The sequence below is a fragment of the Corylus avellana genome, chromosome 7 (genome assembly GCF_965113065.1).
Source record: "Corylus avellana chromosome 7, dhCorAvel1.hap1.2, whole genome shotgun sequence".
NCBI lineage: Eukaryota > Viridiplantae > Streptophyta > Magnoliopsida > Fagales > Betulaceae > Corylus > Corylus avellana.
The window spans coordinates 23,792,668-23,816,726 of NC_142496.1; the positions used below are offsets into that span (position 1 = coordinate 23,792,668).

The 24,059-nt window shown below is 37.2% G+C and overlaps 4 protein-coding genes across 6 annotated transcripts; 2 read left to right on the top strand and 2 right to left on the bottom strand.

Annotated features, from left to right (window-relative positions):
* Positions 1 to 3,672: 3,672 nt before the first annotated feature.
* Positions 3,673 to 4,323, bottom strand: LOC132185939 (uncharacterized). Its single transcript, XM_059599755.2, has one exon. It carries the CDS (start codon positions 4,321 to 4,323, stop codon positions 3,673 to 3,675), a length of 651 nt encoding a protein of 216 aa, XP_059455738.2.
* A 1,408-nt stretch (positions 4,324 to 5,731) lies between these two features.
* On the top strand, positions 5,732 to 9,090 carry LOC148584694 (PyrD). 3 transcript variants are annotated; one of them, XM_088518391.1, is made up of 2 exons: positions 5,732 to 5,899; positions 8,556 to 9,090. In XM_088518391.1, exon 2 carries the CDS (start codon positions 8,603 to 8,605, stop codon positions 8,909 to 8,911), a length of 309 nt encoding a protein of 102 aa, XP_088374517.1. In that variant the 5' UTR covers positions 5,732 to 5,899; positions 8,556 to 8,602; the 3' UTR covers positions 8,912 to 9,090. The 3 variants fall into 3 exon arrangements, with proteins under 3 accessions (XP_088374517.1, XP_088374518.1, XP_088374519.1); XM_088518392.1 differs by having other exon boundaries at positions 8,562 to 9,090; XM_088518393.1 differs by having other exon boundaries at positions 8,565 to 9,090.
* A 1,693-nt stretch (positions 9,091 to 10,783) lies between these two features.
* LOC132184257 (Mitochondrial transcription termination factor family protein) lies at positions 10,784 to 12,783 on the top strand. The gene has a single exon (XM_059597818.2). It carries the CDS (start codon positions 11,013 to 11,015, stop codon positions 12,543 to 12,545), a length of 1,533 nt encoding a protein of 510 aa, XP_059453801.2. The 5' UTR covers positions 10,784 to 11,012; the 3' UTR covers positions 12,546 to 12,783.
* A 2,677-nt stretch (positions 12,784 to 15,460) lies between these two features.
* LOC132184712 (transducin family protein / WD-40 repeat family protein) lies at positions 15,461 to 23,767 on the bottom strand. The gene is made up of 11 exons (XM_059598440.2): positions 23,606 to 23,767; positions 23,460 to 23,510; positions 23,210 to 23,254; positions 22,569 to 22,688; positions 21,537 to 21,682; positions 21,310 to 21,457; positions 21,101 to 21,184; positions 19,070 to 19,185; positions 17,693 to 17,763; positions 16,030 to 16,120; positions 15,461 to 15,892 (listed from the first exon to the last, which is right to left on the bottom strand). The coding sequence occupies exons 1-11, from the start codon at positions 23,706 to 23,708 to the stop codon at positions 15,665 to 15,667; spliced, it is 1,203 nt and encodes a 400-aa protein (XP_059454423.1). The 5' UTR covers positions 23,709 to 23,767; the 3' UTR covers positions 15,461 to 15,664.
* Between the last annotated feature and the right edge of the window lie 292 nt (positions 23,768 to 24,059).

The window sequence follows — 24,059 nt, forward strand, 5'->3', positions numbered from 1 at the left end:
TTACAATATATTGGAAGAATTACAACTCCAGTAAAATCAAAAACTAAGGAAACTGGGCGGAAGCATGAAGAATCGAACATCATTCTTCTTCCTCCACCTCGTGGTGGCAGTAGGGACAAGTATTCTGCTTCTCCAGCAGGGGAAGAATGCAAGATTGGTGATAAAGATGAGAGCAATCCATCCGAAGAAGCTCCTTCGTCTGATCCGACGACGAAATTAGCTCATCCAAACAGATACTGCACGTGCCCAATTCTTGATCACTCTTCTCTGCAACGAAGCCGCCCTTCTCCATCAACTTCTCGATCGCACGTCTTGATGCGCCCGCAAAGTGTTCGACTTTGAAGTATTGCAACTCCACCGCCATGAAATACCCCATGAGACCGGTTGGGGCGGCGGCCAGGCGCAGGGCGTGAGACACGATGTGCTCCGCCGCGTGGTCGTGGGAACACCTGGAGCAAATCGGGAGGCCGAGGGTTGAGAGCAAAGCGGAGATGAAGTTTTTGTGCGAGGGCGGGTGTAGGAGAACTTGGTTAGGAACTTGGAGTAAAAGGTCAGGCCTCAAAGTGGTTCTCCGATCATCAAACACTACGACGTCGTTGAGAGACGCCCGTCGGAGTTTTAGATGTCTACGGATGAAGCTAATTTTCACCATGCCCGTCGGTTTGGCTTCCTGCACTCGGTTTAATCTTTTCACGTCTACTGATAGCCATCGATCTGTAGAAGTAGCCATCGATCGAACAAAACTCAGACACCCACTTGGCTAACTTTCCAAATCTTTTTCTCAAAAAAAAAAACTTTCCAAATCTTGAATTTCTGTATGACATAATTGTGTGTATATATATATTGGCATTGAGTTGTAGCTTGTTTCCTGAACCTGGCCGGACAAGGAATTCTGGTACAATTACGATCTTCAAACGGGGAGTAACCGACCTAGTAGACACGGATATGGATCGAAAACCTTTGAACCTGGGCCGGTACTATGAGATTGTTTTTGACCCGGTGTCTTTTTTCTTTTTTTAAAACATTGAATTAAAAAAAAAAAAAAAAAAAAGATTTTGTTTTAGAAAAGAAATTAGATTCTAACTTTCGTGCAAAATTTAACGAAAATCCATGTCAGAACTCTTAAAAAATTGACACGTGTCCATATATCTAACTAAAAATAAAACTAAAATTATTAAAAATATTAAAAAAAAAATGGAAAAGGGATGGCTCGAGCCACCCTTGGCCGGTTCGACCACCCCCAAGGTTGTTAAGGTTTAAATTTTTTTAAAAAAATTAAATTTTTAATGTTTTTTATAATTTTAGTTTTAAATTTATTTATTTATTTTTAATCAGGTATATGGACACATGTTGACTTTTTAAGGGTGCTGACGTGAATTTTTGTCAATTTTTTTTTACGAAACTTGGACAGAAGTACCATTTCCATTTTTAGCCATTTTCGAGATATTATTTATGATACAAAATGAAATTAAGGTGACAAAAAATAAAGTTGTTAAATCACGAGGACAAAAAAAGTATTTAACTCTACTAAAATTAGAAAGTCAACGACTAAATTTAAATCAGATAAAAATTTTAAGCCTAAATACGATTTTTTTCAAAAGAAAATGCATTGTTTTCTAATGCATGGTCTAGTTAATGTGTTAATTAGATAGTTATATGAATTAACAATTTTTTGATAAATTTGATGATATAATAAAATGTCATTTTGGTAGACTTCATTTTGAATTTAGTTTGACATAGGGAAGCTTTGTATACTTATAAGTATCTTACAAGTATTTTCTCTTTTGAATTAAAAAATTTGGTTTTATATTAAAGAAAAAAGATGATGAAATCATTTATAAAAACCGGTTAATAACCCGTCTATATATATACCTAGTCTTCATCAATAACCGCATAAATGGCGGTTATTTAAAATTGAATAATCGCCTAAGAGTTTGAAGATTGGTTTTTATTCCATAAAATGATATTTACTTTGCTCCGGGATGTAAATCATTATAAACCGAAAATTGGAAAATGTATCTTTGTGGCCTTATAATCTCTAACTTTGCATATAAGGCCACAAAAGAATCCTAATTAATTTTGCATATGAATTTGCACCAAAAATAATAATAAGAACAAATTTATTCCAAACAACGCTTATAAGTTTATTAGTATATAATTAATTCACACATATGGGAAGATTTGCCGATTTAAAAGAAAAAAATGAGATGATTTGATAAAAAAAAAATAATAATAATAAAATAAAATAACATCGATATGAAGAAGTAAAATAAAAAACTATCAAATTGTAAAGGAAAAAAAAAAAATGATCAACGTCATTAATCTTGATCCACTTCGCACCGGCAGGTGGGACAAGTGTTCCGCTTCTCCAACCAGGGAAGAATACAACCCTAGTGATAAAGATGAGAGCAATCCCTCCGAAGAAGCTCCACCCCTTTCGGCGATGAAAGCTCTTCCAAACATACGCTGCAGATACCCAGTAGTTCTTGATCACTCTTGTCTGCAACAAAGCTGTCCTTCTTGATCAACTTTTCAATCATGCTTCTTGATCTTCCGCCGCCGCATGTGGGTGCCAAATCCACACTGTCCAGAACTTGAATAGAATCCAAATTAGGCAACCTTGATTGAAAAAGACCGCCGACGCTTTCTACGACAAATATCTCATCATGATCATCTCCGAAGTGATCAAACTCGACCACCATGGAAAAGTTCATTTGTAACGCGCGCGTAATCATGCGCTGGGTAGTACCGAGGTCCAGAGGCCTGAAGTCAAGGCGAAAGCGCGCGACCACCTCGTAAAAGCAGTGTTGGTAAAAGGCTGGTTCTAGGAGCCAATGTGCAGGAAAACCTTCAAAAAGCAGAGTCCACGGCGGGGTTAATATGATGTCATTTAGGACTTCCAAGTCATTGTGGGTCCTCACCAGTATTCGGTGATGAGGGAAGATTTGAAGTTCGAGCCTGCCAGTTCCCGTAGGCCTTCTTTCCATGTGTCCAGACAAACCCGATGGGAGCGAGCTAAGAGCTGGAAGGGAAAGTTGGAGACGAATGAAAGAGACCCACTTGGCGCACGTATTTATATAGATATAGCTCGACTTCTTATCTCTTATTCCTCACCGAAGAAGGAACTCTACCAGGTATTCTCAAGCAGGATTTTACTACCCGTTTATTCTTATAACCCGACTATTATCCGTTTTAGCAAGTCGGTTATAAGCAAAAAATCGGGTCAAAATCAACCTCGGAGTACCGGATCCGGATTCAAAGGTTTGTGATTCCTTCTACCAACAAGTCTAGGAGACAAAGAAGTCGGTGGTTCTATATATATATATATTAAAAAAACAGTAAATCTAAAAACTCAACTTTTATACAACTAGAATTGTTCTTATTTTTTTTAAAAAAAAAAAAAAAAAATCTGAAAATACAAAAAAGAACGGCTCTTTTCAAATTAGTCCATTAATTTTTTTATTTTTAATAACTTGAAGGGTAATTGTGGGTGAAAAACGCTGAATTAATAAGTAAAAACTCCAAATTAAACCGAAAGAACCATGGAAATAAAAAACAGAACACCTTGAATTCATCAAAACGACAACGGTTGCTTACAATATATTGGAAGAATTACAACTCCAGTAAAATCAAAAACTAAGGAAACTGGGCGGAAGCATGAAGAATCGAACATCATTCTTCTTCCTCCACCTCGCGGCGGCAGTAGGGACAAGTATTCTGCTTTTCCAGCCAGGGAAGAATGCAAGATTGGTGATAAAGATGAGAGCAATCCATCCGAAGAAGCTCCTCCGTCCGATCCGACGACGAAATTAGCTCATCCAAACAGATACTGCACGTGCCCAATTCTTGATCACTCTTCTCTGCAACGAAGCCGCCCTTCTCCATCAACTTCTCGATCGCGCGTCTTGATGTGCCCGCAAAGTGTTCGACTTTGAAGAATCGCAACTCCACCGCCATGAAATACCCCATGAGACCGGTTGGGGCGGCGGCCAGGCGCAGGGCGCGAGACACGATGTGCTCCGCCACGTGGTCGTGGGAACACCTGGAACAAATCGGGAGGCCGAGGGTTGAGAGTGAGGCGGAGATGAAGTTTTCGTGCGAGGGCGGGTGTAGGAGAACTTGGTTAGGAACTTGGAGGAAAAGGTCAGGCCTCAAAGTGGTTCTCCGATCATCAAACACTACGACGTCGTTGAGAGACGCCCGTCGGAGTATTAGATGTCTACGGATGAAGCTAATTTTCACCATGCCCGTCGGTTTGGCTTCCTGCACTCGGTTTAATCTTTTCACGTCTACTGATAGCCATCGACCTGTAGAAGTAGCCATCGATCGAACAAAACTCAGACACCCACTTGGCTAACTTTCCAAATCTTTTTCTCAAAAAAAAATACTTTCCAAATCTTGAATTTCTGTATGATATATATCGGCATTGAGTTGTAGCTTGTTTCCTAAACCTGGCCGGACAAGGAATTCTGGTACAATTACGATCTTCAAACGGGGAGTAACCGACCTAGTAGACACGGATATGGATCGAAAACCTTTGAACCTGGGCCTGGTACTATGAGATTGTTTTTGACCCGGTGTCTTTTTTCTTTTCTTTTCTTTTTTTTTTTTTTTTTTAAAAATATTTTTAAATTGATTTTTTTTTTTTTTAAAAAAAAGAGATTTTGTTTTAGAATTTCTAGTTTCCTTTCAAATTATATATATATATATATATATATATATGATGCAATTGCAAACTAGCCCAATTTTAAGTATGAAAAATTTGTGGGGTACTATAACTAAGGAGTGTTTAGGTGAGCAGTTAAAATCGCTCCGCATCTATTATTTATGTGTCCGTATGAGTTATGAGCGAATGTTTAGCAATGGGTGAATACCATATCCCTATATACACATATGCAGACGAATAGTGGAATTTGGGTAGGCGGAAGAAGATAATATCCACTTCCGCCCACCCGTGTACATATATATATATATATATATATATATATATATATATTATGTCCAAAATATTTTTATTTCTTTACATCAAACAACCCAAAAATACAAAGCAGATGTCACATATAGTTAGAACAAAAAAAAAGGGTCCCACCCATGTACGGTTACTAAAATCCATCATCTACAAAGTGTACTTTACACCCCTAACTACAACTTTTACTACAAATCATTTATTTACAAATTGGCGTGGCAATTCATATTTTACATAAATTAATAAATCAATTTTTTTTTTTACTTAATTATTTCAACGAATTTGTGGATTCATGTGAGTTCCACAAAAATTTAATAGCAGATTCACTTGTTCACTATGATATCATAGTTGAGATAATGATTTTTATTATTTCTCTTAATTATTACATCAATTTGTAAATGAATTTGTAATATCTCTAGCATCATTCAAATGCTATAATAAATTAGACTGACATGGACGCTCTTATCAACTTTTAATTTCGGTTTATCAAGAAAATAATTGATACTGCCATATCAGTCTAGCGGAGTGGAGTCTCTTATGTTTAACACTCTTACTATAAAATTACATGTTTAGTTTTAAATTCTAATCTTGAAACTTGAAAGGCAGAAGTCATGATATAAATTATAATTATATAAATATGATTAATATGTGGTTCATCATAAAAATAAAAATAAAAATAATAATAAAAAAAAATTAAAAAAAGAAAAGAAGAAGTGGGACCTAAACGCACAGCTTATCATAGTACATTCACACGGGGCAGGAACTTCTCTGTAGATGCTCACAGAATCTGATCCCCCTCTGCATCTCCCCCTACATATAAAAAGAAGTCTACTTTGTTAGATCCTTCGTTGCCAGCCTCTCAGGAATCGAAACCTCTATAATCACGTCACGGTACGCATAGACTAGACAGATTGACGGACAGAGAGAAAAGAGGTTTGTTTCTCAGATCTTAATTAGTCCCTTCACGTTAAATTCTCTCAAGCATTTGGGCAACTTCTTTCATGTTATATTCACAAACTACAAACCCATGTGCAAAGTCTTTTAATTCATATATTTTAGTCTCTACCTAGATTTGATTGGCTTATTTTTCTTCTGTGTATCCATATATTTGTGTTCTTTAACTGTCAATTTTGATGTTATTTGAAGTTCTTGTCTTTTTCATTCAATTGTCAAAGATTTCAGTATGGGTTTCTGTTTTTTGACTTTATAGAGTGATGGGAGCAAGAAAATTGTTTGTTGCTGTGAGGGTCTTAGGGCATGGGTTAATGGGTCTATAGGATGCGCATATACAATAATTTAGGGCGTGCAAGTGAATGACATTTTGATATATTAGGTCATAAGGTGCAGTCGGTTAAATTGGGAAGAGAATTACTCTGTACTTGTTGAGGCAAACATACACGTTTTATGAAAAGGAATGACTAAAAATGAAATTTGAATTTCTTGTTTCAGTCTGCATTATCAGCAATCACTGTGGCTAAAATCTTTATTTTTCATCAAATCTTGAAAGCTTAAGAACAGACTAATAAAGATAAAAATGATGGTGATGTTTATTATTGCCACCATGTTTCTTTGTAAGTTTGTAACCATGGAGCAACAAGGATATATATGAAAACTATTAGGCCATTGTTTGTTCTCCCCCCCCCCACCCCCCCCAAAAAAAGAAAAGAAAAGAAAATTGGGATGTAAAACCTCTTTTTCTTTTCTTATTGAGAGGTGTTTTAGCATGCGGGTTGATTGCAGTACTCTTACTATTTGTTCAAATGGTTACCATGTTGAGTAGCACAACATCCGTTTTGGGCCCTGGCTTCCTTCTTTGTGATCTTATAAAATAGTTGTACATGATGTGCTTCAACATTGTTGTGGACAAGCTTTTGAAGGAAAAAGGATGAAAAATCAAAAGTAGAAATTTAGTCCACCAGCAAGCAATTGTTGTCCACATTTCCATTTTTTTTCTTGGTTCATTAGTTGATCAAAAACTTTATAGGTATTGTGTATCTGTGATGTAGAACCAAACCTTAACTGGTAGATTGTTGTCCATATTTTCATTTTTTTTCTTGGTTCATTAGTTGATCAAAAATTTTATAGGTATTGTGTATCTGTGATGTAACAAAACCTTAACTAGTGGTGAAAGCATTTGCTGTTGTCTGCTTGTCTGGGCAATTGAGAGAGAGAGAGAGATTTGATTATAACTTCTTATCCTTATGGTTTTTATACAATATGCAATTACTTTATACCCAGAATAACAGGTATATAGTAACAAAATGCGACCGCTTCTCTCTCTCCTCTCCCCATGTTAGAGCTTTTCCTCCTCCTAGGGAGAGGCCTTCCTCTGCCTAGTGAGTGTCACCCTTCGCCCTCCTCCCCCCTCCCCACAAACGCCACGCTTGCTCCCTTGCTCTCCTTCTCCTTCCCTCTCTCGATTCTCTATTTTTCTTCTTCTTTTTTTTTTTTCTTTTTGTGTGTGTGTGTTTTGAAAGTCAGATCTAGTGGCCATCCTCCTCCACCTTCGCCCAGTAACCCCTTATCACCTTCCCGCACCATCTCCCCTCCACCACGAGTGGCTATACGCACCACTGCTCTTTTTGGTTTCGCGCAGCAGTTTCTTGGCTCTTGTGTACATCATCTCTTTCCTTTTCCTTTTCCTTTGCCCCTCTATAGCCGGTGCCCCCTTTTTGCCTATGAAAACTGTCAATTCCAAATCTGATGTCCTTTTCAAGCGTTAATCCTTGGAAACCTCTCTTGTTGGACATTGAAGTGGAGTTCCTCTTTAGTGGCTTCAATCCAAACATTCTCAGGGCAATCTTCCTTGTTGTGACCATCAAGTTTTCTTGTCGCTGCAGTAGGAGTTTCTCCAGGCAGCTAATCCTCTAGACTATCTAAAAAACCGTCGGTTCTGACCGCCTTTCTTGACGGGTCTGGTCCATTCCCACATGTTAAAAAAAAAAAGGTTTTTTAGGGCATCTTCTAACTGTTATGGGGTCTTTGTTGGGGTCCCCCATCCTCTCCTTCTGTACTCCTTTTTTTTTTTTTTTTTTTTTTTTTAATTAATGCAATCTTGTTTAGAAAAAGAAAAAAAAAAAACTGCTCATGTTAGATTATGCAAATGTGTTTAGAATGTTGTGTAAGGCACATGAAGATAATACTTCTATTTAAACAACAATCTGAAATATGCAGTTTTGAGTCTTCACAAAAAAATTTGCTGGTCTGCCCTTAAGTTCTAGGATATTGGATTATTATGTCTTGTGATGATTGGTAGTAGTGAAATTATGCCCTGTTCTTGATCTTTCTGGGCCCCAATTGATCCTCAAATTCTATTTTTGGTTATTAATATTGTTTATGTTGAGAGAGAGAGGACCAGTTTTATTTCACTGGTTTTATTTATATTCTCTAAATTATTTTGTTGGTACTTTTACTACTATGAATTTGGATAATGGATGAGATCTGCTCTTTGTCCATTACACACCAAAAATGCGAACATCAGTATGATTGCAAGACTCCTATATATTCTCTTTGTGCAATTTGTAAATTGAAAATTCTCATGTATGATAGTAGATTTCTGATTGTTTCTTTTGTTCTATTGTGGCATAAGCTGCAGCAGACGTCTTTTCCAGTGGGAGACTGCTCAAGAGTCCAAACATGAGTCTGAAATGTCTTACTTGTCACAGTGTAGAAAGTCCATCACAATCTTTTAGGAGTTACTCTGTTTCAAGTTCTGACAACGATGGAAGATGTTCTGCTATTGCCAACTGCCTAGCCCGGCGGTCATCTCTTATACCCACATCGGCAAATCCTTGTGTCACATTGTCATCCAAAGTGACCCCGCAACCAACATTACCAAGCAACAACGGCATGCCGGGCACCCCACGTCTCGTCCGAAGCCGTGCTGTGAGGAGGGATCTTGTTAGAGACTGGAATTTTGATGAGGTTGTTGTGATGGAGCGTTGATTTTGTAAGTTTAGGAATAGGAAGGGTACAGCCCTTTTTCTCGTATGATAGGTTTAGAGCACGACCTTGCTTTATTTTTGTAATTGTATTTTGTTATGGGTGCAATCGAACTCACTTTCCTTGTGGAAGAGTTTGGGCATTTGTAACCATTTAAGAAAACTTGATTTTTTTTTTTTTTTAATTACTTTGTCCATATTTCTGTTCTCTTGGTATTCTTTTGCTGGGTTTGTGTTCTATTTGTTCACACACAAACACAAAAATTTCTATGTATGTCTTGCAGTTTCCTTGGTGTGTCTAGGTTATTTTTTGTGGTTCTGACTTCTGTGGGTTTTGGGGAGGATAAATTATTCTCTGGGTTGCTGAATGTTTTAGTGAAAATTAGTGCAGTTTTGGTGGCATACTGCTATGGCATTTCTTGTTCAATCTAATAAAAATTCCCATAAGATATTTAGAACATAATTTGCTTCTTAATATTGGCTATCATCACCTTTCTCTACCGTGGCTCCATTTCAGTTTGGACTTTGTTTCTCTTCAAATTGGGTTGGAGGAATTTCTTTCAACTTAGTCTATAAAAGTGATATAAGTTCATTTTTTTAATAACATGTGAGATGCAAATAATTTTTTAATAAAATTTATTCTAATGTTGTCCGTGCTATTAAAAAGGCATGTGCTTTTCACATGTTCAAGGGACACATGTAATTTTGATTGATTAGGTTTGATATCTAGGTTTCTTCTATTTTCTTCTTTCGCTTCATTTTTACTCTACACAGTTCCAGCCTCTGAAAGGAATTTATTCCTTTCGGCCCTGAACCACACGTCAGGAATTTTCATGGCCAAGAAAAACAACAAAGCATAATAATAGATGAACATGCTTAGCCCTTCATCGATTTGAGATGAACGGAAGCAATAACAAAAGAGTAATACTACATACTTCTACTTTCTTACCCCTATTTTTTCATATTTGTAAGTGACTTTTAAAACTACTATTAGATTAAAATTTAATAAAATTCGTCTTTTATTCAATAATAGTTTTAAAAGTCACCATAGGTGTGGAGAAAATACTACTTATTCCAACTTTGAAATGTGCCTTATGGTGAATTGAGGTTCTATAAATCTAAGTGATCAAGGATTTAGAATACAATTCATAAATAAAAAAGGCAAAAAATTGAAGGAAAAATTGTGACCAATGTTGTCTGCCAATCCACTTTATCCTCCTCAATTAGGGATGCCATAGGAATTATCTTAGCATCCTACTAAAATTGCACTATTGGCATAATTTTACTTCCAACTAATAAAGCTTTTCCTTGGATTAAGCATGTCCCTATAATTCCCCATTTTCCCTTTCTCATATTGACTAGAAAAAAGAAAAAGCATGTCCCTATAACACTGTTTTACATTAATTTTTTTTTTCCCTTCCCTTTAATAAATAATAACAACAAATTCTATATTGATAAGTGCACCTATCACTAGACAAGTTTTGTAATATTTAAAATAATTGTTATATCATTGCTTTTTAAATAGCAATGTTTCAATTTTGTAATGTCCCTCCCAATTTATCATTAAGATTGCAATGTTTCCGTTTTGAAATTTAAAATAACAAAAATATTCCACATAAGAAAAAAAAAAAAAAAAAAAAAAAAAGAAGAAAGAGAAAGCAAAAATTTAGAATAGATTTTTTGCTTACTCCTCAAGATGCCCCTAGGCTAGGGCTAAAGTGTTTTTTTTTTTTAAAAAAAAAATCTCAAAAAAAAAAGTTTAATACAAAATAGCAAATAAATAAATTAAAAAACACACAAAATAATTTTTTTTAAAAAAATTTTAAAAAAAAAATGAGAATGGTCGAAACCACCCCCAAATGGCCACCCCCATTTGGTTGAAGTGCTTCTTCCTGTATCGCCACCGCCCTCTCCCGCTCTCTCCTTGGCACTCACACAATCCTCTGCACAGAGCTCAACAGCGCTCTTCCTTCCTTCCTTCTGACTCAGGTAAGCCAAACATTCCATTCAATTTGAATACACAAAATCTATTTCCCATTTCTTCAGTTCAGTTTGCCATATCACACACACACACACACACACTAACACACCAAGCTGTTCTTGCAATGACCTCACTCCTCAGAAGAGCAAAACCCATCAAAGCCATCCGAAACCCAGCACAAATACCTCACAAACTCACTCAAACCCCAACCCCAGCCCGACCCCGCCAAAACCCATGCCCCTCACAGCTCCAAACCCTAAACCCTTCAAGGGTTTTACAGTTTGTCTCGTTTTCGACCCAATCCTCCTCCAAATTCCCTGAGTACGAAATGCCTTCTGTCACCTGGGGTGTGGTCCAGGGCCGAAAGGAAAAGCTCGTTTCCCGTGTAATCATTTGCGATTACTTGAAGACCTTAGGCATAGTTCCTGATGAACTGGAAAACCTCGAGCTTCCCTCAACGGTCGAGGTCATGAGGGAGCGCGTCGAGTTCCTACAGAAGCTAGGCTTGACCATTGATGATATTAACGAGTACCCATTGATGCTAGGATGTAGTGTGCGCAAGAACATTATCCCTGTGTTGGGTTACTTGGAGAAAATTGGGATTCAGAGGTCGAAATTAGGAGAGTTTGTTAAGAATTACCCGCAAGTGTTGCACGCAAGTGTGGTTGTTGAGCTCGCGCCGGTTGTCAAGTTCCTTCGCGGGCTTGATGTGGAGAAGCTGGATATTGGGTATGTGTTGCAGAAGTATCCTGAGCTTCTCGGGTTTAAGCTAGAAGGGACCATGAGTACTTCGGTTGCATATCTGGTTAGCATTGGCGTTAGTCCTAGAGATATTGGTCCGATGGTCACACAATATCCTTATCTTTTGGGGATGAGAGTTGGGACTATGATTAAACCGCTTGTAGATTACTTGGTGTCTTTTGGTTTGCCGAAGAAGATTTTGGCTAGGATGTTGGAGAAGCGGGCTTATATACTTGGGTATGATCTTGAAGAGACTGTTAAACCAAATGTGGAATGTTTGCTTAGTTTTGGGATTAGGAGGGAAGCACTTGCTTCGGTTATTGCTCAATACCCCCAAATTATTGGGCTGCCTCTGAAAGCAAAGTTGTCTTCGCAGCAGTACTTTTTCAATTTGAAGCTCAAGATTGATCCCGACGGGTTTGCTCGAGTGATAGAGAAAATGCCACAGATAGTTAGCCTTCACCAACATGTGATTATGAAACCTGTTGACTTCCTCATAGGGCGGGTGATATCCTCTGAGGATGTGGCCAAGATGATTGTCAAATGTCCCCAATTAATTGCATTGCGGGTTGAGCTAATGAAGAACAGCTATTACTTTTTTAAGACTGAGATGGGGAGACCTATAAAAGAACTCGTGGAATTCCCAGAATATTTTACTTATAGCTTGGAGTCTAGGATTAAACCCAGGTACCAGAGGTTAAAGAGCAGGGGAATCAGGTGTTCCTTGAATTGGCTCCTCAACTGTAGTGACCAGAGATTCGAAGAAAGATTGCAGGGTGATTATATTGAAACAGAGGGTGTAGGCCCAACATTCTGTGTGGGTGGAAAGTTGGAGCTACCAGGGAGTGAGATTGTGTCCGATGAGGAAGATGAGAGTGATGATGAAGTACTTTACAGACGTACTGTTTGTCTTTAATGAATCAATGAGTCAAGCTCAAAATGAATTTGGTATTCATAGAGATTGACTTTTGTTTATGTTTTTCTTCTTTAATATATTTCTTGGTTTCTGTTATTTTTGAATTATGTGCAGCTCATGTTGCTATCTGTATTCAGCGTGTATACTCAGAGTTAGAGATATTAGTTTCAAAGATCGCCCAATATGGTGATATACAAATCCTGGTAATTATTTCACTCTTATTTATATGTTAAACCAATTCTGTTCAGAATTTTATCCAAAGTAATGGTAGTAGAGATCCATAGGATTTGAATCAATGGGATTTATACTGTAGTGTGATCTTAGTTGCCAACTACAAAGTAGTAAGGAAAACCTACAAATATTTTAGGGGCATGCGTCTTTGGAGCTTTTCATAATAAGATACAACTAGAAATTTTATGCAATAATTTTTTGTTTTTTTTCCTGGGTTGATGCAGTGTAAAACGCAAGTCATTTAGCTCTTCTCCTGGGTCAGATTTAACATTCTTTGACGAAAATCACCAATTTTTTTAATCATCCAACGTAGTGAAGGTAGAATTATTTCATCGAATGGGATTTTAATGCTTGATACTGACTGCAAGGTTCGCTTACTTAGTTTGGCCTTCTCAAGTCATATTTTTCGTGAGGTTACTTTGAATGGAATTTGGATCATTGTCAAGATTTTGTCTTAACACTAGCATGTTTTATTGAGCTATACCTCATGTAAGTGTGATTCTTTTATTGGTCGCCTCTTTTGTATCCTTCTAGTTTAACATGCTTTTGTGCATCAATGACAAAAAACTTTTGCTTATTACCTTTGTTTAACTAGCCAGGCTTCAGTCTAAAAGTTATTTGAAACTTAGCTGAAACTGTTCACTTTGTCTCTGAGATTTTCACTCTTTTTTTTTTTTTTTTTTTGAAGTTTATGGAGGCAAATTAATCATTTTTGGCCTAAATACGCATAGTCTGTATTTATGTTGCTCCAAATGTATACTACCATGGCATGAAATAGAACATGTTAAGAGGTAGAGTTGTGTTTGTCTCGTTAATTGGATGAAAGTCTGTATATCCCAGCAATGAAAAGCAAACCTGAGCAGAAGCTGAAATTTTGGAGGCTCTTCTAGTTCTCTTGCATGTTCAGTATTTTTTTTTTTGGGGGGGGGGGGGGGGGGGTGGTGGAGAAATAAAGGCCTAACTGCGTATGCTGTTAATTGTTATTTTTCAAAGATCATTAGCTTTGAGTTCTCTATAGACTATAAACACTCATCAAAACCGCTTTGCTTTTTGGTGTCTACCCAATCTGCTGGTTTTTATGGTGTAGTGGACGAAGCAGTGACCACACTTACACCTTGAACTTAAAATTCATTGAAGGACAGAAAGGTCTGTGAGGGTTCTTCCCAGATTGCTTGGCAGCTTCTAATTCATGGACAACAAATTTGGATTGAGAATAATGTAAGAAGGCATGAAACTTAGTTAGGACTATGTCCTGACACAAGCTCAAATAGAGATGCTTGGAAGATGTGGGGTTTTAGTTCAGCTACTTGAGTCATTACCCTCACTATGCTTTACCATCCGTTACGCGTCGCATCTTGATCTTTTTGGGTTCTTATGTTTTATTTTATTTTTTTCACAAGATTGCATTAATAAAAAAAATAAAAACTCGAACGAGGGAGTGGGGCACTCCAACAAAGACCACATAGTAAAGATTTTAGTGTAATAAAGAATGGTATGGCACCAGGCCAAGAAAGGGACTGTTGGAAATTACAGTTTTTAAGATAGTTTAGTAAATGGGCTACTTGGAGAAACTTTATGGTACGAGATCTTGTTAGTCACAACAGGCAAGATAATACTGATAACAACTGCACCGAAGCTATTGAAGAGAAACTCCATTGTGATGTTTAGCAATGGAGGAACTTTGTTAATGATGCTTAGGGGACATCAAATATAGATTTGGCCGTCTCTGTAGACGAAAAAAGGGCATCGGCTATGAGAAAAGGCAAATGAGAAAGTAGAGGGAAAGAATATACATGAGAGTTGAGAATCGGCCAAAAGTGAAAAGAAAAAAGTATGCTGGTGTGTTTAATAAAGAGTTTTGAGAAGAAAAAGAAAAATGAAATTGATTGATGTGATATAAAGATGAAATGAGTTTTGAATTTTTTGGGAAAGAAAAGTTAAAAAAAGTTGTTTGTGTAATGTGAAGAAATGAGGTTGACTTTTTTTTAGAAGAAAGAGGAAGAATGGTTTGCCAAACATAGCCAACAGTATGTAGGGTACACGTATGATGGGTGGTGCAAAGGTAAGAGAAGGTGGTGGAGTGACATATGGGTGAAAGTGGAGTCAGATGGGCAGTAGATTCAACTTCCAAAACAAAAACATAGAGGGAGAAAAAAAAAAGGAAGAGGACGGGAGGGAGGAGATAGAACTTCTCTCCTCTCCTCTCCGGCACTTTTTGGAGGGTCCATCAATAGGCTAAAATTTATAACAAGGCTAAACAATTAGCAATCTTTTGGCCTTGAAGATTGAGCTAGAAATTTTTGTGTGATGGTCTAGGAAGAAAAGAAAGGAAATGCACCAGAAACTATCTCATCAACACTTTCCCTAGGCCGACCAGATCTCCAAAATAAGTTAAATTTTTAGAGAGAAATAGGTGTAAGTAAGAAACTGTACGTAGCCAAACTTAAGTTTTTTTTTTTTTTTTTTTTCATCGTCACTTTATTTATATTACTAAATCAAAGAAAATAATGTAGATTTCTTGCTATTCTTTTCTCTTCTTCCCTTTTCTCCTCTTCTCTTGTTTTCTTCTTTATCACTTGAAATGTTCATCAGACCGTGTGTTGAGGTTCATTTTCTAATTATTCTCTGACCAACTTTTGTGTATCGCTCAAGTGTTTAAACAGACAGAGGGCTCTAACTCTGCATTTGATAACAGCAACATAAATAGGAACCGAAGATAAATGAAGAAACTTTACAAAGTACATCACTTCTAAGAGTCTATATATAGTAGCATGTGACGAATTTGGTCACAAAGCATGTATTGTTAATGATCAATTTGTTTCCTTGTAAATTAAAAGCTTGGCTACAGGAGGACCTCAAATACTTTAAGGATAGAAAGGCTTATATGTTTACAGAAACTCTGAAATCTCAAAAACTCTGGCAGTTTCATCAATTGAAACTGAAACAAGGAAATCGCAGTTAGCCGATACAGATAGAGACTGAATCACACCGACATGGCCACCGAAGGTCCTTATACAATCACCGGAGCGACCATCCCATACTCGTACTTTCCCATCAACACAACCTGTTGCAAGGTAATTAGATGCACCAAGCCATGTCAAGCATGTCACTCCATCCTGTCAAAAGAAATCCCTCTGTTAGATTAGTTATAGAAATCTTAATTACAGAGCTTAGTCCACCAAACGCAGATGACTGGAAATTAATTAAGATATATAGAGCACTAATTTTATGCAAACATAAAATTCAGACAAACCTCATGCTCGCATGTGCTACGAGGCATCGAGTGCTGCAGATCCCAGACAATAAGCTTACGGTCCATGCCTCCTGTTGCAGCCCAATTGGAGCTGGAATGCACAATATTGAGTCATAAACGTGTTACCAATAGACACATCAACAGAAAGCCATATCAATTACAGATTTCTCCAACCAATATGAAAATTGTAAAAGATCTTATGTTCATTTTGGGAGGAGAAACTGCAAAAAAAAAAATTACGAGATCTTATGAATTTTATCTCTTCATAGTTGCACAATCTTTTACTTCTTATTTGGTCACAGCTGTCTTGGATATCTCAGGCATTCTTCAACCCAATCAGAACAATCAATACTTGAGCTATTCAATTCTTATAGTTTACTTAGAACTAAAACAATGGAAGGTCCAGTGAGTGAAATGCCACTTATGCAATTCACATACTGACATCAAGCAGACAGACACAACTCAAGGGATTGGGTGCATTGAATTGATGAACAAATGTCTCCTACAGGAACACCCAGGAGGCCTCTCAATTTGATAGACAACTCAAAGGCATCAAACTTGTGATTGTTCTCCACTCTCCATATTGTCCACATAAGGCAAAGGGCTGCTTTCCAATTAAAACTGTTTCTATGCCTTCCAAAAATGCATTTCCAAGTCAAATCAAAGCATGATATGCATGTAGACATCCACTAATATCTATCATAATTAATTTTATGTCTAAGTACTTTATTTTCCCTCCTTTTCCAACCAAATAATACTTGTTTATATTATCAGGGAGAGAGCTTCATGTTGCTGTTTTATCCTGCCTACCCTTATCTACCGATTTGTTTCTCAGATGAAGTCCGATTCAGAATGCAATGGGGTATCAAAACGAAGATGCACGCCACTTGGGAGCTTACACGGTAATATTAGTCTGGAGTCTTAGCACATTTAGATTATGGTTATAGCTGGTAGGTTTGCAGCCATAAAGTTGTGTTTATACTGTTAAGGGTATTTAGGTCATCTTATGTTTTATACAGCAGCAACTTAGTTTGCTTTGTGGTCTTATGTGTCAGGTTCGATCAGTTGTGTGGGTCTTTTAGGTTCAATTTTTGGCCCCAGTATGTTCGACTTGGGCCAACTTGGTCCAACCCAAGTTTGGTTGATAGGACCCTATTTAACTTATGATACAATATTTTCTCAAGCAAATAAATGAATGAAAGAAAAAAAATTGACTGCTTGATGATTTATTGGTGTTATGTCAAGCCATATTATGGATGCATAAGCATCCTTTCTTGGCAGTAATGCCTAAGTATAGGTTTGATGCCTAGGTTTCTTCTATTTTATTCTTTCTCTTCATTTTTACCCTGCACAGTTCCGGCCCCTAAAAATAATAAAAGTCCTAATTGTTGCCAGTTATTGTAGCGCCCAAACCTTCTTCCCAAAATCTTTACTACATACCCTCCTTTTCTTCAAGTTTCAGTGCTGAAACTAAAGATGATGCTTCAGTTTTGGTGTCAAACATCCTGTCCTATGTCTTTCATTTCAAATGTGCACCAAATCTTAAAATCTCTCTTAGTGCAAATATGCATTTACAATTAATAGAACCGCTTTTTCTTTCTTTTTTTTCTCTTTTCTGGGCAGTTAATAGAGCCTCCTTACCGATGAAGAGAGATTAGATTACCTTGGTCCTTGGCTTGGTGCAAAACCAACACATTCAATTGAATCTGAATGAGAATCCAGTTTACTAACAACCTGTCGGTAGCAACATGCAAATCTATTAAAGGGCTGCATTTAGATTAGATATAACCACATCTACTACATACTTTGATGACATTAAACAAGAAAATATAGACATATATGCTGACATAATGTACCAATTATCAACTAAAATAAACTATAAAAAAAATCAATTATCAACTAAAATACGATCAAAATGGACACTAAATCTCAATGTGATTAGGAGGCACAATCAACCTAGCTGAACTGAAGAAAAGAGAAACAAGCAAATGTAAGACTACTACAAAACAAAATCCCATTTTAAACATGCTACAACACCTAGGAGCCGTGACAAGCCAGCCTCCAAGTTCACCATGATACATGGGCACAAAGGCACATCCCATGCAAGCTTATTTGGCTCCATGAAGACAGTCAAAAAGGAGTTGAATACTATAGAGCATAGCCAAAAAGAAGGTGAATCCTATAGAACCCAGGGCAGCTCTCAGCACCAGTGGCAACATTGAAGTTATAGTTGCTCTAGCACTGAAAAATAACACAAGCAGTCCTTAACCCTCAATCAAATCTGACTTGAGAATGGAAGCCAGGGGCTCCAGAGACACATGTAGACAGCATTTCACAAGGCTAAGGATTCACAGTGGCAGACGCCTAAAGAAACATCCATGACCATCCAGTAACATGGACCATTTCTGTTGATTGATGGTAAGAATTCCAAACACCTTTGTACTATTGATTATTTATTCAATTAGAACATATAATTCCCTATGGAAATTGCTACACTTAACGAATTTTCTCCCAAAAAGTTAGTTCACAAATAATGTGTCACCATCCCATGAGATCTATTATTTTGAGAAATGTGACATATCACTTGGGAATCAACTTTTGAGGAGAAATTTTGGTAAATGTAGCCTTTCTCAATTCCTATTAGAACATGGTAAATTTTTAGAAGAAAAAAACAAAATCCCCAGCATGCCTGAACATTACCTAACAGGAATTTTCTTAAATGATGAAGCAACTTCTGATTGCTACTTTGAGACACATAGTTAGGTAATTTGCTCCCATGTTTGTGTATATAATTATGCCTCGCCATGAATTTAGAAGGTTCAAAGCTTGCAATCAATTTAGTGAGGCTTGAGGCACCATCCCAAACTTATCATACTCACACAGTAAGGCAAGATGGTCTCAAATGAACCCGTGTAGAACCTAGGTTTGACTCGCGCTAGACATACCCCCTTAAGCCCTCTTTTATTAATCCAAAAAAAAAAAAAAAAAGATTTACACAAAAATAAAAGATTATGATAGTAAATGCAGCGAATGTACTTACCCTCCCAGTTGTTATATTCACAATGCGTAGAGAACCATCCTTAGAACCGGTAAGGGCACATGTAGAATCAGGGCTTATTGCCATGCATGTAAGTCCCTCAGTATGATAGGGATGACCTGAGAAGACAAAAGTTCCAAGAATGTCAAACAAAAGCTCAAAAACAAGTACTAGCCATTTTCATTCCAATATTCTTTAAAAATGAAACTATCCCAATTCAGAGAGAATATTCCAGCTTGTCAGTTCCTGTTTTTTGTAATTCTTGTAACATCACTCTTATAGGCCATGGTTATGGGCAAGGAGTTTATTTTATTAACAGGTGAGTCTTATATGGTCTATGGGCTTTTATGTGTGGGCTTTGGTTCAATCCAATAAGGAGTTTGTTCACTATGAGAAACTACATCTAGAGTCTATACAAACGTGCCCTTGTATTAAAATGAATCAGAGTTGATTCTGGCATGATATTTGGTGTAGGGACAACTCTTTGAAGCAAGCCTTCCCGTCCTTATACAGTATCGCCAGACACAAAGAAGCTTGGGTGAAGGATAATTTTATTGAGAGGACTGGGGTTGTTGAGTGGAATGTCATTTTCGTACGGTCGGTCCAAGATTGGGAGATGGATTTGATTTCTCCTTTTTTTGATCGATTGTATTCTTGCAAGGTCTCCCTAGGCAGTGTAGACCGTATTTGCTGGTCTTCGTCCAAGAAGGGCAAGTTCGAGGTTAAGTTGTTCTATAAGGCCTTGTCCATTTCTAATCAAGAGGAGTTTCCTTGGAAGAGCATCTGGCGTACTAAGGCGCCTCTGTGGGTGGCTTTTTTCGGATGGATTGCGGCCTTAGGCAAAATTTTGACTCATGATACGCTGCGTAAGAGGAACATAGTGGTTGTGGAGTGGTGTTGTATGTGCAAGAAGACCGGAGAGTCAGTCGATCACCTTCTTCTCCATTGTGAGCTCGCAAGTGCTCTTTGGCATATGATTTTTCAGCGATTTGGATTGCATTGGGTCATGCCTTGCAGGGTGAGGGCCTTGTTTGGTAGCTGGTGGTCGGGAAGATGTTCTCGAAGCGCGATTGTGTGGAAGATGATCCCTCTGTGTCTTATGTGGTGTATTTGGAATGAAAGAAATGCTAGATGTTTTAAAAATTCCACTAGGACCATAGAGGAATTGACTCATTTCTTCTTCTTTACTCTTTACTCTTGGACGGCCGCTTGGCTAGCTCCTTTAGTGATTAGTTTCTCTGATTTGCTTTTCATTTCTCCCCCTCCTAGGCGCTCTCGGCTTATACTTCCCGTGTACATGGGTTGCCCCCCTCTGCGCTCTTTTTATATATCATCATTACTTATCAAAAAAAAAAATGAATCAGAGTTGATTAATAGAAAAATTGAGCGTTTTGCTTAGTGGAAGTTCTGTATGCCAAGAGTGCTTTTTATTCTTCTTTTTCTTTCATAGGGACTGTTCACAGCCTCTGGACAAATTCAATCTCAGCTTCTTCTCACCTCTTTTGCAACCCCAAAACAGGCCTTCTTCTTGACCCTATCAAAACCCTATAATCCAACATATATTCCACGGCCTTTAGCCAACAATTAATACCAAAGAAAGAACATAACATGCCTGTTTTTACTACTGCCCAGAATTCTTGCAACCTTTGTTCTTTATTTTAGCCCCTTTTCACCAATTTAAACCCAGTCTTTTCCAAATCATATTCAAACCATAAACCCGATACATACTTATATTTCCAAACCATTAACCTAAATGCACCAAAGCACAAGTAGATAGATCCACTAAATCTGTCCAACATCATAAGGTACAGCAGACGGACAAGCTTCTTTACATTCTTCCTGAAGTTGCTTCAGAAACTTTGTGCTAATATTTCCAGTTTCTACCAAGCAAGTTTGAAGATCATCAAGGAATTTATCCATTATCATTGGTTTCAGCGTTTGACAGTTCCTCTTATACTTTCTTTTCTTAAGGTTGAAACTTTAACTGTGTTACTTTCCAATGGAAAAACAAACCAGAAGATTTTAAATACGTACCTCCAACCACATGAATGTTTTTACCACTTTTTGGATCCCATATCCTCAAAGTTGCATCATCAGAACCGGTACAGACTAGTTTACCTTAAGCAACAAGAAAAAGGCAGATTTTTTAGTTTTTATTTTTTAAAAAGAAGAAATAAATAATAATGATAATAATGAAGGTTCTTTAATCAAAAAAATAACCGAGAAGAAGAGTAGATAGATACCATCAGGGGTAAAATCGCCACATGTGACACTACCGCCATGTCCTGAAAATGTGTTGATACAGGCACCTTTGTCAGCATTCCACATCCAAACAGTGGAATCCTCTGAACCAGCTAAGACCAAATGTCCTCTTGGATGCCACCTGATCCACTGAGAGGGAAACTCATAGTCAATTTTCAATAAATGAGAGCACAACTATAATATGTTTAAAGGTACATAACAAATTTACCTCAATCCCCATTCCAGGACCGTCAAGTGAACATTTGAGATTTCCGGACTGTATGTCCCAGATTTGAATAAGTCCACCCAAGCATCCAGATGCTAGCAACTGTCCATCAGTGCTAAAGGCTAAATTACAGACAGAATCCCCATGACCTACAGAAAAATTTATAAGAGGTTTAGTTGAAAAATAGGTGATGAATGGCCACAGGACCCAGCCTATGCATGTTTTACCACTTTAGTGACCACAGACAGAAGAAGAATTTGGTTCACTTGAAAACCATGAGAGGAAATACTTATAAACAATAAGTATTTAAAAACTTATAAACACCACTGAAATTTAAAAAACAGGTGGGGTTGGTGGGGTTCCTTATATTTAAAACTTCTGCTAGGTTTTCAAAGTTGCCCCACTAAAGAGGAGTGTATCATATGAAATATTGAAAATGTGCTAAAGCTTATTAAAAGCAATTAAAAAGTAGGGGCCAATTTCGAATCTTCAAAAGAAAACTAGATAGTCAATTTAAGATATTGAAATGCTCATAGGTATTCCATAATATTAAACCATTACTTCCAAATCATCTTAAACATCCAATATTTCTTCTCTTCTACTATTCTTTAACATTTAGAAGCATCATTGAATACAGAGGAAAACCCCCAAATGTATTCTTTTAAATTTGACTCATTTTATCCAAAAATTGATTGCTTTTGCAAAAAAAAGAGATAGGTTGTATGTGGAATGAATTGCTCATCCTTTTTAGTTTGCATTAGATCAACTATTATTTAAAGTTATACTTTCAATTTTTCTTAATTAAAAACCATGAAATTAGAGGTGTGGCAGCGATTTTAACTCCTGCAATTTGATAGAAACCTCAAGTGGTTATCATTTCTTTCAAAAAAAAGTTTTATCAAGTTAATTTTTTTAACAAATGAATAAGTTGTATCATGAAAAAATTGTTACTTGCTCCCATTGGAGGAAAATTCTGGCTCTGTCACCGTAAACAGTGAAGAGAGAAACTATGTAACTACTGCGCCACTCACATACCTTGGAGCTCAAAAGCCCAATCTCCTTGACCAATCCTCCAAAGAAACCCTTTGTCATCTCCACCCCCAGTTGCCACTAACCTAGCATCCGTTGGGCTGCAGGCAACCGTGTAAAGCTCACCTGTGAAAAAAAGAAAATCATACAAATAAAGGAGGATGTATACATAAACATAAATTTCTCAGTATAACGCATGGAATACATTTTTCTTCAGACGTCAATCTATGAAATTCAAAGCCATATTGTTCCCAACCCAACAAATGAATAAATATAATCAGATAATCCACATTCATACATAACTTACACAAACTAAGAATTAGAGAATAAAGTAATAGCCTAAAGTTTCAGGATACAAAAAAAGTTACTTTTGTACTAGGTAAAGCCCTCAAACATAATACGGGGTAGAAAAATCTTCACTCTTTTATTATCACCCTAGCACAAAAAGAAAAGGGTGTGAACATAATTCCAAAGCTCATCAAAAAAATATTTTCTTTTCCACTTGTTCAATTGGAGTTCTACTCCTTTCGAAGAGCTAATAAACTTAACGTATTAAAAAGAAAAATCAAATTTGGATAGTAACTTCCAGCTATGTCACTTCTCACTATACTCTAACCAATTTAAACAGAAAAATTGAAAACCCTTACCGGTATGACCAGTGAACACGTGCATGGAATCATCATCGGGCTCCTCTGAAACCAACCAAAACAGTTTATTCCACGTCAAATTTGTTAGAATATTAACTAAATGATTAAATTCAACCCTTTTCTATCAGCTTAAGCTTTTGGAATAAATTGTCTTGTACTGAAAATGAATCGAAAAAAAAAATATATATATATATATATATATATACGAACAAACAAAAAACACACATGAATTGGGAGCTGAGTGGCTTACCGAAAACATCGGCATCAGAGCCGGCTTCGTCTTCTTCTGCATCAGGAAGATCTGCGTCCACAAAAAAACACACACACACATTGAATACATATTCACAAGTAAAGCGAGAGAGAGAGAGAGAGAGAGGGGGGGGGGGGAGTAAGGACCTTCTTCGTCAATAGGGAGTTCGTGGATGATATCGGCCTCATCGAGAAAGACCTCGCCGTCATCGTCCTCTTCGTCGTGCTGGTGTGCGGTTGGGCTCTTCATTGCCCCTTGCCCTTTTCCTTCTCTGCTTAGTGAAGTCTTCACAGAGCTAAATGATACAGACGAGAAAAAGGGGTTTTTCGGGGGGTTTAAAGCCCCCTCAATTGTGGCCCAAGCCTACTGTCTGCCTCGGCCCAAAATGATCTCTCCTTTTTCTTTTTAGAAGATGGATTAGTGGACCGGATCAAAACCAATCAAATTTTTTTTTTTTTTTTTTTCTGGAAATTATGTCACACCACCGTTCTAGATTGAGAAAGCATTTATAATTTGATATGTCATGGATTAATTAAAAAAATTCCCAAACTTCTTGTGGTCGGTCAATCTCTATGAGAAGGACAAACTTACTCAACCATA

Bases quoted from the DNA above. Each gene is read 5' to 3' on its own strand.
- LOC132185939 (XM_059599755.2), bottom strand. From the start codon at position 4,323: ATGGCTACTTCTACAGGTCGATGGCTATCAGTAGACGTGAAAAGATTA.
- LOC148584694 (XM_088518391.1), top strand. From the start codon at position 8,603: ATGAGTCTGAAATGTCTTACTTGTCACAGTGTAGAAAGTCCATCACAA.
- LOC132184257 (XM_059597818.2), top strand. From the start codon at position 11,013: ATGACCTCACTCCTCAGAAGAGCAAAACCCATCAAAGCCATCCGAAAC.
- LOC132184712 (XM_059598440.2), bottom strand. From the start codon at position 23,708: ATGAAGAGCCCAACCGCACACCAGCACGACGAAGAGGACGATGACGGC. The intron at 23,255-23,459 runs GTAAGCCACTCA...GGTTGGTTTCAG, and splicing joins CTCTGATGCCGATGTTTTCG to AGGAGCCCGATGATGATTCC. The intron at 21,458-21,536 runs GTAAATTTGTTA...TTTCCCTCTCAG, and splicing joins GTCCTGGAATGGGGATTGAG to TGGATCAGGTGGCATCCAAG.